General features: G+C 37.1%; 1 protein-coding gene across 6 annotated transcripts in view; it reads left to right on the top strand.

Annotated features, from left to right (window-relative positions):
- RNASEH2B (ribonuclease H2 subunit B) overlaps window positions 1-18718 on the top strand; it is an 81204-nt gene that overhangs the window by 58068 nt on the left and 4418 nt on the right. For 3 of the 6 annotated variants that reach the window (XM_036250451.1, XM_036250455.1, XM_036250450.1), the window contains exons 6-11: window positions 393-457; window positions 2313-2418; window positions 4849-4930; window positions 6464-6506; window positions 10727-10807; window positions 13323-13467. In XM_036250451.1, the coding sequence (XP_036106344.1) occupies window positions 393-457; window positions 2313-2418; window positions 4849-4930; window positions 6464-6506; window positions 10727-10807; window positions 13323-13439 (494 nt within the window). In that variant the 3' untranslated portion in view covers window positions 13440-13467. Of the gene's footprint in view, window positions 1-392; window positions 458-2312; window positions 2419-4848; window positions 4931-6463; window positions 6507-10726; window positions 10808-13322; window positions 13468-18718 lie in introns of those variants that run through there. The other 3 variants (XM_036250454.1, XM_036250452.1, XM_036250456.1) reach the window with 3 other exon arrangements.

An 18718-nucleotide genomic window follows, 5' to 3' on the forward strand; every position in this document is an offset into this window, starting at 1 on the left:
CAATCTTTTTTTTTTCTTTTATTGCTTTTTTGATGGAGAGGAAGGGAGAGGGAGAGAGAGAGAGAAAGAAACATCGATGAAACACCAACATTGTTCAGCTGCCTCCTGCACGCCCCCTACTGGGGATGGAGCCGGCAACTCCGCACATGCCCTGACTGAGAATCCAACTGACAGTCTCTTGGTGCATTGAACTCCAGTGAACTCAGTCACCTGACCATGGCTATTTTGGAATTTTTTAATGTCTCAAGTATTCTCACATTTGCAAATTGAGTTTTTCAAGAATATGCAGTAATATAAAATATTTTTAAATTATCTTGTATATGATACAACCTCATGAGTTTTATTTTTGTTTAATCTACTGTACTGTCTTTTTTTTCTTTCTTTTAATCCAGAAATAGGCAAAAAGAAATATTACAAGTACAGCAAAGAGAAGACATTAAAGTGGCTGGGGAAAAAGGTATAGTACCTCTCCAGTATCTATGACAAAACATTCAATGCACCTTTTTAAAACTCCAGAGAATGTGATAAGTTTTAATCCAAAGGCAACTGAATTTCCAACAAAGACAGGAAAACTGTGAGGCGAACGTGATAAGACAGGAAAACTGTGTAAAGATATTTTTCTTCTGTTGAAGGACATATCTGATACTTTAAAGTTTTGACAATCAATGACTAAAGGAGCTATAAACTTTAAAAGAGAGAGAGAAAAATCTTTTCCTTTTCATCCTCTCTAACTCGTGTCTATGGAATTCACTAGATTGATTTTGGTTTGGTTTGGTTTGGTTTGTTTTTTTTACCTGCATCCCCTTTTTCTCATGCTCTTCACCACTGAAGGAAAGAAGTTTTTGCTCTTTGTTGGTGTAGATCTGAGTCTGCTGAGCTAGACGATACCAGGCCCGGTGTACATTTACTGCGGTTGGTCCTGCAGGTGCCACAGAGGTGGTGTTGCTCACACGCAGCCGGGCCGGAGCCTGAGGCAGACTGCGTTCAGGCTTACAAGCAGAGCGTCCTGCTCTGTGTCTGGATGCTGACGAGGGGTCATCTTCCAGGCATATCCTGTACCTTAGTGATCCTAGGAAGTAGACCACATGTAAGATCTGGCGGTGTTTTCCAATTGATGTAGTAAGCCACAACCCGCATTTCTCTTGCAATGGAACAGGATAGTATAGCATAGGATAGGATGGGATGGAATGCCATGCGATATAGTAAACTTTCAGAAAAGGGGCACGTGGTAAGAATGGCTCTATGAAACATTTATAGATGTGTTTCAGTATTGGGTTCCTGTATATTTTTTTACTGTGGGTTGTGGCTAAAAAAAAAACACAAAAACTACTTTGAAAACCATTGGTCTCAGAATGTGTAGTATACTCTCACATTGATTAAGATTCGCACCAGAGATCTCTTGGTGACAGAGCTTTTGCAAGTCAGTGTTATCAGTAGTCACAGTACTGATTCCTCGGGTTCTCTTCTGTCTTCCCTTTTCCATCTTGTGAAGAATCTGTCTGTGTAACATGGTACTGGCACATCAGGGGCCTGGGAGCACGGGAATGAACCTTGTGAAATTAACCAGGCTTCTACTGTACCGAACAGTGAAAAGACTTTAAAAGTGCCCCTGTGTCTCACTTTTCACCCACCTTAGTTTGGTCTGTGTAGGTGAAGAAGGACTGGGATTTAGTTTTTGCTGTTAACAAATGATAATCACATGAATAGCAAAGTGAAGCTTATATTTACTGTGTTTCCTTTCTTAAATTTCTATGATTAGGGAAATTTACATTATTTTATTTAGAAAAGTATTACATAAACTTTATGCCAGGTTCTGTCCTAAGAGCCTTACATACAGGGTGGGGCAAGGGTAAATTTACAGTTGTGAGTATGCAAAACACAGTTTATTCTTATATTATTATTTATTAATTGTATTATTTTTCATATGAGCAACTGTAAACCAACTTTTGCCCCACCCTGTATATTAACTCATTTAATCTTTATGGCAGTCCTGTGAGTTAGTAGGTACTGTTTTTATCCTCATTTCACTGAGAGGCTGAGTAATTAGTCCATGGTCACAGAGCAGACCCATGTAGCCCGATCCCAGGGTCAGTGCTCCGTGGTGTGTAGCCCTCAGGAAGTCTGTGCATCAGTCCTCCTGAGCTGCTGCGGCTGCCCACCTTGCTCCAGTGTGCACATCTCTCGCCTTCTGATACCTGCTGAAGGCATTCTTCTCCCTGGGTCTTAAATGAATTGAGGACTTATCTGGAAAGTTGTGGATTTCTAGGGTTAGTTCAAAATACTCTAATATTCCCCTCTTGATGATTTCATAGGTTAATCAGACTGTGGCAGCATTAAAAACCAATAACATAAATGTTGGTGCCCGGGTCCAGTCAGCTGCATTTTTCCCTGGTCACCAGATTTCCAGTGACAAGGAAGGTAAGTAAATAATTTCATCAGAAATGATTTTTGTCTGGGGTATGTTGCTTATGTATAAATGCCCAGCTTATGATTTTAAAATCTTAATGTCTCAGAAGTTTCACATTCTTACCATTGGTTTCTCATCTTGTGGCAGGTGTACATTTTATTTCAGAACCAAGTAATATTTCTACCATAGGTTACTTCTGTCACTAATTGATACTTAATCCATTTATTCAGTAGATATTTATTTGGCATTAATAATAACAACCATTAACAACTCTGGCTTTCCTTTGCTGAGGTTGTACTGTGAGCCAAGCCTTTCACTAAGTTGTCAGTGTACACACATCATCTCACCTGATCCCAGTGTACACACAGCATCTCACCTGATCCCAGTGTACACACAGCATCTCACCTGACTGTAAGTCTCATTTTACAGTACAATTTTTGAGGCTACTAAGGAGCTGGTTTGACTCCTAAGGCCACACTCAAGGTCCTTGTACCGTTCATGTGGCACAGGGTGTCCAGTGAGCTGCATCTGTTTGCATCTTTCCCTCAAGAAGCATGTGTCCTACTATAGGTCTCTATACTTCAATTTTAGATAAAAATTGATTCACTTGGCAATTTTTTTATTCTTTTAGGTTATTAAGGCACATTCTTTTGCTCTTTCCAGTATAGTATACTCTTATTTATATATATATATAAGTTGAATAAAAACAACTATATAATGCAATTAACATTCTCACATGGTGGGACAGAAATTGTTCCAACTCAAAGCTTTAGTTCAGTGTTCCCCTGTTCTGGTATACAATTTTGAAACACCTGAATTTAATCATTAAAAAAAATAAAAGGTAGGAATAGTGCCCTGTTTGTGATTGGTGGAAATTGAGGCAGTCTTCTATTTGCAAAAAAATATACCATGAACACCTAGCTCCAGCCATTCTGGGAGTGGTGGACTAGCCCCCTTGCCATACTGAGTTTACCAGCCTTCAGCATTTTTGGTTGGTTTTAACACAAGAAGACGTTATTTAGACAGTTGTCATTAACTCATCCAAGGTCACCCATTGTGGCTAGTAGGCAAGGTCTCCTAGTCCAGTGTTTTCACCAATCTCTACATATATGGGTGTGGGTTTGCCTATATTGCTGTTTAGTGTCTCACTCTTTATGCCAGTTCATTTTTTAGATCTTTAGCTTGATATGCTACAAGAAGAAGCAAACAAACAATATGTTGGCATTCTTAAAATTGATGTGTCTATTCATAACTCATTGGATAGTTATTAGCCCAGAACCATGAGCTCATTTTGAGAAGAGTTCTGTTTGTTTGTTTGTTTGTTTGTTTTTTACTGATTTTAGAGAGGAAAGGGGAGAGGGGGAGAGAGAGAGAGAAAAATATTGTTCAGAGAGAACATCGATTGGCCGCCTCCTGCATGTCTCCCACTGGGGATTTGGCCCACAACCTGGGCACGTGCCTTGACTGGGAATTGAACCGGCGACTTCTTGGTGCCTGGGCCGATGCTCAACCACTGAGCCACACACTCCAGGCTCCATTTCTTTATTGGTAGTGAAAATCTCTTACTGAAGACTTTTTGAGACCAGGTGGTCCAAGAAACAGACACTTTCTAACTAATACTGAAGGAAATTGTTATTTTAACTTGAAAGCAGAAGAGAAGGGAAAAAAAGAAGCTAACAGTGATCCCAGCAACAAACCTGAGATATTGTTATTGAGAGTTTATATCCCTGTGATTATCCCATCTTATGATTAAACTTGATTATTCCCTGGTATTCTACATAAAATACTGAATTAAGGAACAAGGCTTAAAACAGATTTTATTGTCTTATGTAACTGCATTTGAATAATACTCAGTACTAAGGACCCAAATGCTTTAGAATTAATGATTAAATACTCTGCTGAGTTTAGTTTTTTACATTTTTTAAAGCATTTTATTAATTTGGAAGTATATATAATGTTTAGGATTCTTTTAAAGCAAGAACTTAATAGACATAGTACTTCTCTTAAATGAGCATACCAATTACTGTTCAATAATTAGATTTATTCTATGGTGAAACAAACCTTGAAACAACCTTTTTCAAAGGACATGAATATTTCATATCATTACAGCTGATTTTTGAACTTTATTTGTATTCAAGGGCCTCAAATAAGAAAACAACCCTGAATTTGGGTTTTTAGCTATCATTTAGTGTACATCTACTGTGTTGTACTTATATGGTCATATCTTCAATATCTTATATCTCATCCATCATATCACCTCACTACTCCAACAGATAGATATTAGCATCCCCATTTTACAGATAAGGAAATGCGTGAGGAGATTGAGTTTCTGAGGTCCGATAGAGCCAGAATTTGAACTCTGGTCAATTTGACTTTGAATCTTTAAGTCTTTCATAATAATTACTAATTTTTTTTTTTACTCTTTATTCTGTTTTTTTCAGAGGACTATATTCGTTATGCCCATGGTCTGATATCTGATTACATTTCTAAAGAATTAAGTGATGACTTATCTAAATATTTGAAGTAAGTATTGTTCATCTTCATTCATAATTTAAGAAGTACCTTTTTTTTGGGGGGGGGGTTCCAGCAATAGGGTTTCTTTATAACTTATATCACTGTTTCTGATAAAAGATTGTTCTTGACTTATGTCATAAACTATGATTTGGAGGTGATTTTTAATGGGCATTTATTGATTGAAATGAATTGATTTAGTGGACACTGCGGGAATTTGTGTTAGGATTGTAATTAGGGGTTGGTATGATTTTAGACAGTAAACTTTTAAAATTTTATCCCCAGTTAGACTTAACAAATTTGGTTCTTTTTGATAATTTTAAGAAAAATAAAGGTGGGAATGAAAGAGTAGATGGAAGGAAAGATGTAGAATATTTTTGAAAGTTACATTTAAAGATTTTGTACATTTAGATGTTCACCAAGTAACTTTATTACGCCTAGCACTTACAATTTAAAAAATGGAAATATAGTCTGGCCAGTGTGGCTCAGTGGTTGAGCGACCCATGCACCAAGAGGTCGCCAGTTGGATTCTGGGTCAGGGCACATGCTCAGGTTGTGGGCCCAATTCCCAGTGGTGGGCATGCGGGAGGCAGCCATTCGATGTTCTCGCTCATCAGTGTTTCTCTCTCTCTCCCTTTCACTTCCTCTCTCTCTAAAATAAAGAAAGGGGGGGGGATTTTTTTTTTTTTTTAAATTAAAAAAATACAGTCTGTGTCTTTGAGGGCACAATCTTTAAAGTACCTTGTTTTATGTTCCTTCATAAAGATCTTTGATGTAAAGACTTTAGGCTGAAAAAAAAGTGTTTTCTAGATTTAATAACTGTTGTCTAGATTTTATGTGTGCGATGATTTAGTAGCATTTTCTTATCCTTATAATTACTTTTTCCTCTGATACATGAAGATAAATGACTTTTTAATAGATAGAGTTGCTGTTTTTAGCAAATTATATGTGTCCTGCTTTAAAAAACAATTAGCAGAAGCTGGTTTCTGTGGAGGTTAAAGTGGGTTGAAAACCTGCTTTAAACTGATACGTACATCCTTCTGTTTAATATTTCCATGGATTCCCTAGTCGCTTATCTAATTAGAGACCTTGTGTCTTTGGACTCCATTAAATTTTAGATTCTTTTCTTTCCACTGGAATTTTTAAGTTTGGTTAAAGATTTGGGGGAGGGGGGAGATATGTCAATTAAACTTCTCTCTAGTGGAAGAAAGGTAACTTTTGTGTGACTTTTTGTGAACAGTTAATATAAGTTTAATTTTTAAATATATGCTAGATTCATTATTTATGAAGAAGAAATACTATAATGCCAAAAACTCAAATTCATAGGCTAAGAAAAAACAATTCCAATACAAGGAATTAATTAGTGGAATGAAGATTTATTCATTTAGATAAACTTCATTCTTTACACTGAGATGACTGTACAATAGATAATGGGGGTGAAGCCATCGGAAGAAAGCAGGACTTACCGGGTCTCAGGTTGGCCCAGCCTTTCGTTTGTTTGTCTATGAACAACCAAGACTCTCATTCTTACTTTTCACTCCTCAGGCTTCCAGAACCTTCAGCTTCATTGCCAAACCCTCCATCAAAGGTAAGCAGCTGTGACTAAGTTGTCCTGGAGGACCTGGAAAAATGCTATCCTTCTACCACATAAGTTCTGTTTGTCAGATGTGTTAAGGCACACTCAGTCTGCCTTGCATGGAGTGCCGGTACATGGAGTAAAGATTGTACTGGGCTCTCTGTCAGTATTTTTTTTTTATAAATTTTACCTGAATAATAAAGTACTGTCAAAACCCAGTAAGAGTAGGTTAGCCAGATACCTATATAAAAATATAATAGATACATAATTATAAGTAAATATTCTTGTCAGCCAAATCCTGCAATTAACTTTATTAATCACCAGGAATACTAAAATTTTGCTAAATCTAGTTGTCACTGGCACAAAGGTGCAGAGAGCATGATTTTTGTAATACAAACAATCCCTTGAGCAAGGATGACCATACTTTTTTTCTGTACTTGAAGAGATCAACACAACCTGGTATAATATTTATCTGTTAGTGGAAAGCCTTTTACTCTTTCCGATGTTCTCAGACTGCCACCCACAGCTCCTCTCCAGAGTGGGAGCGTGAGAAGGCAGTGGTGCCCCATGCCCCATGGCACCATGTGGGTCCCGTCCGGCCTGGCCTTCAAGGCAGGGAAAACACATGCCCCAGCCGGTCGGGAGGTCCTTCTCCTGCCAGCAAAGAAACGTATGCCTCAGAATGAGAGGTGGGCTTGTTGTCAGTGTCAGACACTTTCCTTTTCCCTGCCTTCTACCTTGAAGCACTCTCAGGACCTCGGTGTATCATGTCCTATTTGGAGGTGGTGGTAGCTTCAAAAAATGTATTACTTTGACTTTTAAAAAGAATAGAAGATTTGCAATGTGTTAGTGGAGCTGTGGGCCATTTTCAGCTGATTGTCAAAAGAGATTTATCTTTCACTCTCTGAAGGAATAGCACTGGGCCCTCACTTCTGGCCCAGCGGTCCACTATCTCCGGCCTGGGGAACAGAGACATAATTGTCTTATTGGAGGATAGGTATTGGTGTCTTTCTTTCTCTGTCTCCAAAAACTAAGCCTATTCCTTTCTCCCAAATATCTATCTTCCTTGGTAACTTAGAGATCATTCATGAATGGATCTTATTTCTTGAAGGTTTAACCTTTGATTCCATCTTGGTGTGATAGGTTCATAAGTTTATTCTCGAACCGTTTTCTGTTTTCTTTTTTTTTTTTTATCATCCTCACCCGAGGACATTTTTCCATTTTTTGTTCAGGTAGAGTGGGAGGGAGAGAGAGGAACAGAGAGAGAGAGAAACATCGATGTGAAAGGGACACATCGAGTGGTTGCCACCCGCACAACCAACCAGGCCGGGGACAAACTGCAACCGAGGTACGTGCCCTTAGCGGGAACTGAACCTGGGTCTCTCCAGACCGCAGGCCGATGCTCTAACCGCAGAGCCAAACCGGCCAGGGCCCGTTTTCTGTTTTCTTATTTTGATTTTAAAACTTTAAATTGTTTGTGATTTCTCATTTATGATTTAGATGAGGGGTTAGCAAACTTGTTATACAGGCCAGTTAGTAAGTATTTTAGGCTTTGTGAAGCAGATGATCTGTCGCAACCACTCATCTCCGCTGTCGTGCGCAGACAGCCACAAACAGTGTCTGGGGAACCATCGCGCTGTGTTCCAGAAAAGCATCATCTATAAAAGCAGGCAGCCAGCTGGATTCGGCCCATGGACAGTCGTTTGCTGAGGCTGGATTTCGATCTCAGCATCCTGTTTCTCCTAAATCTCGGCCTTCCCTCCTGGATGTTGCTTTTCAAGGTCTCCTACTCTATTTTGCCTTCCTGGGACTCCAGTGTGCCCAGTGCAGGCTGTGCTGGGTGAGCACCATGGTTTAAACAAGCACAGGACAGCCCTGGCTGGTTGCTCAGTGGTTAGAGCATCGGCCTGCGGTCCAGAGAGACCCGGCTTTGGTTCCTACTGAGGGCACGTACCTTGGTTGCAGTTTGTCCCTGGCCCTGGTTGGGACATGCTGGTGGCGGCCACTCGATGTGTTCCTTTCATGTTGATGTTTCTCTCCCTCTCTCTCTCTCTCTCCCTCCCTCCCTCCCTCTCACTCTATCTGAATAAAAAGTGGAAAAATGTCCTCGGGTAAGGATAAAATAAATAAACAAGCTGCTAGCTTTCCAGTCTGTGTCCAGGATTTGATTGATTTTTACAGAAATCTAGTCCATTATTTCCAGGAAATACATTCCAGTGGCTCTTTGGTGTCTTTGTATCGATAGCATGCAGCCTGTCGTCCTTCATGTTTTGCACTACTTTCTTCCATGTTTTTGCCTATGTTGAAACTCAGCTTCCAACCCTTACCCCTTCTGTTTTTGAATTTATCGCTGTCAGCTAGCAGAGCTGAATGCAGTCTGTGGATCTGGAGAGGTCCTCAGTTTCTTCTAGCAAATCATTTGTAAGAGTGTTAGACCATCCATCCTGGCATCGATTCCGGTGGGCTCTGCCGTGTGCTCTTCTCTTTCCAGACTCTGCCCTTAGTCACACCCTTTTTTTACTGCTTTCCGAGCCCCATTCTGCTTCTGAAACATGCCCCCAAATCCATAGTGATTCAGTCTTTTAAATAACAAAAAATGTAAGTAAATATAACTATTATGGATTGTTTTTTAACATACTCAACAATGTGCCAGGAATTATATAAAACCTAGTTATATGCAGAGACTACCACAATTATTTTCTGTTTTGTAAGTACTTAGAACTGGTGTCTTGTTTGATAGTGAGCCGTTAAAGCACCTGAACAAGTCAGTCATCTTATTAAATGTTTAGCATTTATAAAGAAGCATCTTTCATCTTAAGTTCTTGCCATTAACGTTTTTTATTTGATTTATCGGTAAAAAGGGGTTATGCCAAGTGTTTATGGTGACATCTTGTATTAGAACATTTGCCACAAGAGGAAAGCAAACATCCTCGCAACTTGAAGGTTTTGCGTCGTGAAACTGTTACAGCCTCATCGTTCCCTATGGGTTCTACTCTCCTGGTTGAAGAGATGTTCCTAGTAAAAATACGCGTCACCTAAACACTCTTAATTTTAGTAGAAACATCTATTCTTAAGAAAGTTCCTTATTCACCTACATTCATTGTACTGGTACATAGCTCATACGTGATAAACTAGTCTTTTTACAATTCATTTGCTAGGGGTTGCTGTGTGGCCAAGGGAAAGTTTTCCCATTATGTGACAGGTTCCCAGGTGCCTCTCTGTTTGTTCCAGGGAAGAATTTCAAGACATGTTGTTTTATCCCCTGTTATACATGTGCTTGGCATCTTTTAGCACCAACTGTAGCAGTTTTTTGTTTAGCAAAAGCTGGGGTGTGAAGAGTGAAGCGAGGAACACATCTGTATTTCCTATAGTGGATCCAGGTTGGGTCTTGTCAACCTGGCATGCACAGAGAGCTTGAAGGTCTGCAAAACTGAGCTGGTATCTCTGTGCAGTCAGTGCTCCATGCTAAAGACATCTGCCCTGCCGTGTGCCTTTCACATAATAAATGTGGCATGGTTTTTTCTATACTGTGAACAGTAGGGCTAAGTCTAGCTCTTGACAAGATTCTTAATTCATTGGTACAAAAATGTTCATGTGAAAAGTGAAAAGATGAAGTAAAGATCAACTTGGTTGCATTGGGCCTAATGGAAAGAACACTTGTACAAAAACAGATCTCACCCTGGCCCTTTACTAGGTGGCCTTAAGCTCCTTGCTTAACCTCTCTGTGCTTCCATCTTCTGCTGGCTGCTTGCTTTGCAAAGTTGTTCTTATGTGGATAAGATGAGATTATTGAATTGAAAGGAGGTAACAACATGAAGCTATACAAAGGTGTTAGTATGTGCTGTTTCTAAATGGACATGACACCAGCCCAGGAGGTGAATGAAGTGGAGGTTCTGGCTGGACACTCAACCCCCTTAAAGGAAAATCTCTTTGCTTTTGTGTCTGCATTCACCTCCTTAAACTGTCCTGGAAGTCAGCAGACACTGTCACAGGTACATGCACAGTATGTGACAATACTGCTAGATTATCTAGAGGCTGGAGCTGGGACTTGCCTAATTATACCCCCATCACCAAAACTGCTCCTCAGAAGGGCTGTGTGGCTTAGTTCCCTAGATAATCAGCAAAATGTAAAGGAGCTTGTAAAAAAAATAAGCCGTTTGCACATTGGTTCTTTTCAAATGGATTGATGTGTCAAAGATGTTTACACCACTTCACTGCTCTAACATTTGCAGAAGGTAAAGTTATCAGATGAGCCCGTAGAAGCAAGAGAAGATTACACTAAGTTTAATACTAAAGATTTGAAGACTGAAAAGGTATGTGTGTCCAGGTGTAGTGGCATGCTTAGACTTAGTGGGTGATGCTGCATGGGACACCTGGGAACAACTGCACGCTTGATTATGATTTCACAATTTCAACCATGAAGAATTATTATCTGTGACCTAAGTTTATTTCTGTGACTTAGTCTATCAATTCAGAATAGTGAATGATGATGAAAATGTCCAGCAAGGAACCAAAGAAAGGCAATGTACTTAGTAGGAGTGTGCCTAAACTCTGCATGTATTCAGAGTAATAGGCTGGGAGGCAGCTGCCACAGGTAATGTTTTTTCTACTCTGCTGCCCAGAAATTATATGATGACAGAAATTGTTAATAACTCCACCATTTAGTGATTACCTTGGCAAATACTTTTATAACATTTCTTAATAAGTTTTATCTTAATATATGCATTATAAATTTATATCTATGTTTTTAAATTGGCATTAATTATACACACACACGCACGCACACACACAGGGTTCTGCCCTTTTCATTTATCACCGTATTGTGAAAATGTTCACATGTCATTAAAAATTATTTGAAAATTTATTAATTTTTTATTATATTCACCTGTGTTATTTCATTATATGACATATAGTTTATTTAGTCATTCCCCTATTTTTGAACACATAGCTTAACTTCCTTTTTATTTTTTGTTTTTATGAACTGATATACATTCTTATTTATAGTCTTCATATCTGATTATTTCATTAGACACAATTTAGAACTAAGAGCTTAGAAAACATGAGCTCTTTCTATAAGTATTGAGAGATACATATAAAATGCTTTCTAAAAATGTAGTAGAAATTTGTACTCCCAGCCATTATTCCTGATGAGTATTTATTTTGCATTCTTGACAGCACTGAGTATTATAGTATTATTTTTATTCTAGAAAATGTTTGCCTGTGTAATTAGGCTACATTTCTTTAACTAGAAAGTTAGTTGATTTTTCAAATGCTGATCGACCATTTGCATTTTTGAGAATTGTCAGTCCATGTCTCTTGCCTGTTTTTGTGTTGGGGTTAGTAATGTCCTTGTTGATTTGTAAAAGCTCTTTCTGGTTAAGGCTATTAACACTTTCACAACATATAAGGACGAGACAAAGAATTTTCTGATTTGTATTTAGCCTTTTTATTTGATTTTTAAATAGTTTTAAGTTTTTCTGAAGATTAAGTATAGAAATTGTTCTTTATGATATTTTCATTATTTTTTTTCTTAGAAAGATTTTGCCTATCCCAAAATGAGTTATCTCTTCCACTTAGATTTTCACAACATTTACTCCCCTTATAAAATTTTTAAATAAATTTAATCTTTAATCTATATGTAATTTATCTGGGCATGTGATATCAGGGGATAATCTAACTTGAGATATGACTAAGTAGCTGGTTATTTCCGTGGTTTCTGTAAGCAGGGGCATTTTTTAGTTTCTCTGTAAGAAATATTTCTGCCCCACCTCTAACTGCCCATTGTATCCCTTCAGGCCCAGCACCAGTGAGATAAGGGGCTGGCCGGGATGTCAGTTAAATGCAGGGCATGCCTTATCTCAGAGACCGCCACTTTTCACTAACCCTACTGCAGTATAAGTGAGAGTGTGAGAAGCCAAATTTCAGGGTTCATGTGCGCTTAAAAGATACTTTGGCAATGACTTTGTCTCACATTTCCCAGGAAGGCAGCTGATTTTTTTTCTTTACTGATTCCCATTATATATGCTTCTGCTGAACAAGTTGTGATGCACCAAAATAAAAGCATTTGCTGTTTACCGTCTGCTAGGATATGGCAAAAAAATTAAAAAAAAACAGTGACCAGGAAGAGATAGCAATTTACAAGGCAGAGATATTTGAGTCAGCTTTTTGGTGAGTATTTTGTTGTTGGAAGGAAAATGGGGCAGCTAGCTGATCCAAGATGCTTTACAATAAAGGTTATCTTTTGAATCTAATAGCATTTTTAAAAATATGTTTTTATTGAACTTATTGGGGTGACATTGGTTAATACTGTTACATAGGTTTCAGGTATACAGTTCTACAGTACCTCATCTGTATACTGTGTTTATCACCCCAAGTCAGGTCTCCTTCCATCACCATTTATGTCCTTGATTTTCCCTAGAGCCTCTGAATAAAATCAGAGGGTAAATGGGTGTGAATTATTCATCATGTAGTAATACAAGGCTGTAATTCCTCCCTCTGACAATTGCCCGTGTCAGTTCCATTGTTTGTATTATTGCACTTACTGCACCCTCCAGAATTACTTCCCCTAAAAGAAACCGTTGGTTGTAACATCCCACTTCTTAGAAGGCAGCAGTTTGTCTCCTGCCTCTTTTAACATATTTTGTCTCTTAGGTCTGAATTTTGAATAGAAATCAGAACTTTTAAAAATAATCACTCCCTTATGAAGCATGCTAGCGAATGCTAACCTCCCTTAATGAACCTGAGACATTCACGGTCTGGTTTGATTTGCATGTGTGATTTATAAATGTTGCATTCGAAACAATTTTTCTCTCTCATTTTCATTAACAGAAAAATAGCAAAATGACTGCAGCTCAAAAGGCGTTGGCTAAAGTTGACAAGACTGGAATGAAAAGTATTGATTCCTTTTTTGGTGCAAAAAATAAAAAAAAAGTTGGAAAGATTTGAAACTTAGGAAATGAAATCTAGCAAAAATGTTTGTCTTTCATGTTACATTTTTATCCATCCTCCATGTCACTGTACTTCCTAATCCTTAATCACCATCCTTTGAAGTTAAAAAAAAAAGCAAGTTTTCAAATTCACTTGAATATTTCTTTGTATCTGAATTTTATGTTTCTGAACAAAACATGGGAAAGTAATTGTGTAACTAAATGGTTTGTAGATTTTTGCAGTCTTCTTTGACATACTGAAAAGTAATCAAGTGACTAGAATTAACCTCTAACATCTTAATTTCCTCAATAAACTTACATGTGACAATATTTGAGTGTATGCCTGTTATTTTTATGCAACTTTGCCAAATGGTAGCTATAGCAATACGGTTTTCAGTACACTGAGAGAAATTAGATTGCAAAACTATCTGATAAACTACTGCTTTTTCAAAGCCTTTAGTTTGGGGCTTTTGTTTAATGGTATTTTATATTTTATGAATACATGTTCTTTGTAGAAAATAGAGAAAAGCATAAAGCAAAAATTGTAGTCTCCCAACTTTTCATCGCTCAGAGATAATATGGTGCATTTTATAATAATTTTAAAAGGAATTATAATTGTATAACTTTTTTTTTCTTGATGACATCATTTTGTGAGCATTTGTCCAGGCTATTAATATGCTTTTTTAATGACAGTAGTATTTCATTATTTGGATATTTGATTACTTAATAATCATGACCCTATTTGGGATGTTTATTTTCTACTATTCACTATTTGGAGAATCAGATTTATATATAAATATTTGTCCATATCTTTTATTGTTTCCTCAGAATGGATTTTTAGATGTGGGCTTACTGGTTTGTAACTAAGTTCTGCAAATATATATTTGTGGGAATATATTTCACAGGAAGTTTATAGCATCTTGCACTCTAACAAATGGTGGTATGAGTTTTCATCTTACTCAGTGCCACCTTTTAGCTTTACATATTGTCTTTGCAAATGAGTGGGGAAAAGGCGTTTTATTGTAGTTTTCATTCACATTTCCCTGATTAGTAATAATATTGACCAGTTTTTCACATTTACTGATCATTTGTCATCTTATGGAGAGAATTAATTGTTTATGCCCTGTGTTCAATTGTTGGAGTGTCAGTATTTTTCTGATTGACTCGTATTCTATAATGTTATCTTTAGAAGGATATTTCTCCTTACAGGGAAGTTTACCTGTCATTTATTTTCTTCTAAATTTTTAACAATCATTTTTTGTTTATATTTAAGTAATTATATTTAATTACTTAAATTGTCTAGGGAATTCATATATAAATATGCTGTGAGAAAAGCTTTAAATTTATATTTTCTCACCTGTTTATTTTTCCTTTAGTTCTATAGGATTATTTTGTCAGGTTCTAAGAGTACATTTCAGTGGCATTTTTTTAAATCTTTTTCTTGATTTTAGAGAGAGAGGAAGGGAGGGGGAGAGAGAGATAGAAACATCAATGAGAGAGAACATCGATTGGCCGCCTCTTGCATGCCCCCCACTGGGGATTTAGCCCATAACCTGGGCATGTGCCCTGACCAGGAATTGAACTGGCGACCTCTTGGTACCTGGGTTGATGTTCAACCACTGGGCCACACCAACTGGGCTCCAGTGGGATTTTTATCAATATTTTGGTTAGACCCATAAAATTTTGGAAAAAACAGACACATTTACTAAATTCAGTGTTCTCATTCAGGAATATAGTATTTCCCTGTATTTACTAAAATCCTAACCCAACCTTTCACTAACATTTGGTTCTTCATCTTTATATAGGTTCTAGATGCTTCTTTTTTCCAGCTATTTCTGTTGCTGTGATTGAAATCTTTTTTTTTTAATTAGATCATAACATTTTTTACATATTTACATTTTAAGTAACCGATATACTAAACCGTTAATCTAAAGTTTTCATATTCATATTGAGTCCATAATACAGAATAAAGCATATAATCTTACACTGAAAATATTGTATGCAATACCTTCTAATAGTTATACGTCCATTATATGTTTTATATCATATTACCATGGATGAGAATAGCTAGGATAGTGTTGTAGAGTAATAACAGTAGTCATCTTTGTCTAACTTGGGATTTTGTTAATGCACTTTACCATTAATTCTGACATTGGCTATTAAGATGATAAAAATATCAATTTTTAAAATATTTCCTTTCATACGTATAGTTTCTTTAAAGTTTAATTAGTAACTGGTATACATTGTATCAACTATATCTTTGGTACCTGAGACTATGGCGTATTTGTCATGTTTAAACTGCGCTTGAGCTCCTACCTGACAGTGTCGGGCAGCATGGACTTCTGTCGGCGCAGCCACTGGCGAATCTGGTGTTCAAGGCTTTTCTTCAGGACTTTTCATCTCTATTCAAAAGCAGTGTTGCTTTTAGGTTTTAATGTCAGAAATATTCTAGCTTTTCATCTTTCCCGGTGTTCTGGAAGGAGTAACACTGTGTAGAAATAATCTATTTCTGGAAGTTTTAAGGAATTTAAGTGGTAAAATTGTCTAGCACTGAGCCTTCTCTTTTTTGTTGTTGATGTTATTATCGTCTTTAATCCAGAAGACTTATCTTCATCAAACATTCACCTGCAAGATTTAGAACCTACTGATGATTTTTCTAACTCCATCATTTCTCCTATTTTTATTTCTTGTATATTTAGTTTCTTGTATGTTCATGTTTACTGATCATGTGTCATCCTTTTCTATAAGGAAGGGCTTTCCCTTGTACACTTATTTATTTATATATGAATTTATATCAGTATAGACTTGAAGATTTTATTTTATCTAGAGGGTTATATTATATTATTTTGTTATTTATTTTTATGCTTATATTGTCACAAAAGGGCCAGTGGGAGCCCCTTCAGTTTGGTTCCTGTATCTTTTTGGTATGTTTTTATCCTTCCTTCATACTCCCTTGTTCCAGAACAGGCTATTCCTTTTAGTAGAGAATAGTATTTAGAAACCAGGGTCTAGGTATGTTCATTGCTACTACCAATCTATGCGTGTAGGGTTTTTGTAGATTTTCCTTGTTATGTTGGGGGAGTTCTATTCGCGATTCACTAAGAATATATATCATGAATGAATATTGAATTTTGTCAGTTTTTCTGCATCTGTTGAGATGATCATGTAGTTCTATTTTATTTTATTTTTCTTTATTGATTTTAGAGAGAGGAAGGAAGAGGTAGAGAGAGACAGAAACATCGATGAGAGAGAACATTGATTGGCTGCCTCCTGCATGCCCCCCACTGGGAATTTGGCCCACAACCTAGGCATGTGCTCTGACCGGGAATCAAACCAGCGACCTCTTGGTGCATGGATCAACGCTCAATCACTGAGGTCGGGTTGTACTTCTCTTTTAATAAAGGAATATCTTTTAATATGTGCAGAATAATGATTGATTTTTGCATGTTAAACTAACATTATATTCCTGCGATAAACCCTACTTGGCCACAGTGTAATATTATTTTTGTATGTAGTACTGTGTTTTATTTTCTAATATTTTGTTAAGAATTTTTGTTTCTCTGTTTATGAGGGATATTGGTCTGTAGTTTTCCTTTTAATGATTTTGCCTAGTTTTGGTATCAGAGTAAACTGACCTTATAAAATGCCTTGGGAAATGTTTTCTCGTCACCTATCTTCTGGGAGAGTTTGTGTGAGATCAGTGTTATTTCTTCCTTTTATGTTGGACAGAATTCACCGGTGAAGCCATTTGAGCTTGGAATTTTCTTTCTGGGAAACTTCTTCATTAATAATTCAATTTTAAAATAAATACAGAGCTATTCTAATTTTCTACTTTTTCTTGTGCCAGTTTTAGTAACATATCTTTCAAGAAATGTGTCTACTTCATCTATATTGTCAAATTTATTGGCCTAAGTTGTTCCTCATAGTTTTATTATCCTTTTAATGTCTATGGCTTTGTAGTGATGTTCCCTCTTTTATATCTGATATTGGTCACTAATGTCTTCTTTTTTTATTAATTCAACTAAAGATTTATTAATTTCTTTGACCCTTTTAAAGAATCATTGCCTTCTGGCTTGTATAATATATAATGAGACATCTGTAACGATTCTTGGATTTCTTCCCCTTTATATGTGTCCTCTTTCTTCCCTGGCTTCTTTCAAGTTTTTCTTACTTTATTATTAATTTCCAGCAAGTTGACTACAATTTGTTGATGTGGTTTTTTTTTTGTTTATCTAGTTTGTAGATCTGTTGGGCTTCTTGAATCTTTGAGTTTATAATTTTTATCAAATTTGGAATATTTCTGGCCAATATTTTTTCAAATACTTTCCTGTTCTTCCTTCCCCCTCTTTTTCTCTCAGCCTCTCAGCTTCTGGGACTTCCACTGATATTGTCCCACCAATCCTTGCACTGACTTTCTGTTCTTTTTTTTTACTATTCCATTTTAGATAGTTTCTCTTAATGTATTTTCAAATTTATTGTTTTCACCAGTGTCTTATTTCTTTTTGTTTTGCCTTTTTATTAAATTAACAATGGTTAATAACACTATAAATTACAGGTGTGGCCCTGGCCAGTTTGGCTCAGTGGTTAGAGCGTCAGCCTGCGGTCCAGAGAGACCCGGGTTCAGTTCCCACCAAGGGCACGTACCTTGTTTGCAGTTCATCCCTGGCCCTGGTTGGGTTGTGCGGGAGGGAGCCACTCGATATGTCCCTTTAACATCCATGTTTCTCCCCCACCCCCCAATCTGGACCAAAAAAATGGAAGAATGTCCTCGGGTGAGGATAAAAAAAATAGGTGTACATTAAATTTTAATATTTGTGTAGTCTATCTAATCTTCTGTCATCATGTATTTGACCTTCGTTCATGCTCCCACCAGCCCTGTTTCCGTCTGGTGATCACCATTCTGGTGTTGGTTATCTATGAGTTTGTTTTTGTTTGTTTTGTTCATATGTTTGTTACTTTTTGTTTGATATTCCACATATGAGTGAACTCATACTTTTTTTATATTTTTCTGTCTGACTTATTTCACTTAGCAATACCCTGAAGATCCACCCATGTTGAAATACTTCAGTTTAGCTACAATAGCTGCTTGAATGTTCTTGCTTGCTAGTTTCATCATCTGTCCATTCTGGGCCTATTTTTCTCTCTCTCTCTTTTTTTTTTAGAAGGTACAAACCCTGTTCTTTTTTTTTTAAATATTTTTTCTTTATTGATTTGAGAGAGAGGAGGAGGGAGAGAGAGAAACATTGATGAGAGAGAACATCGATTGGCTGCCTCCTGCAGGCCCCCCACTGGGGGTTA

This window comes from Molossus molossus, unplaced genomic scaffold (assembly GCF_014108415.1).
Source record: "Molossus molossus isolate mMolMol1 unplaced genomic scaffold, mMolMol1.p scaffold_m16_p_9, whole genome shotgun sequence".
Taxonomy (NCBI): domain Eukaryota; kingdom Metazoa; phylum Chordata; class Mammalia; order Chiroptera; family Molossidae; genus Molossus; species Molossus molossus.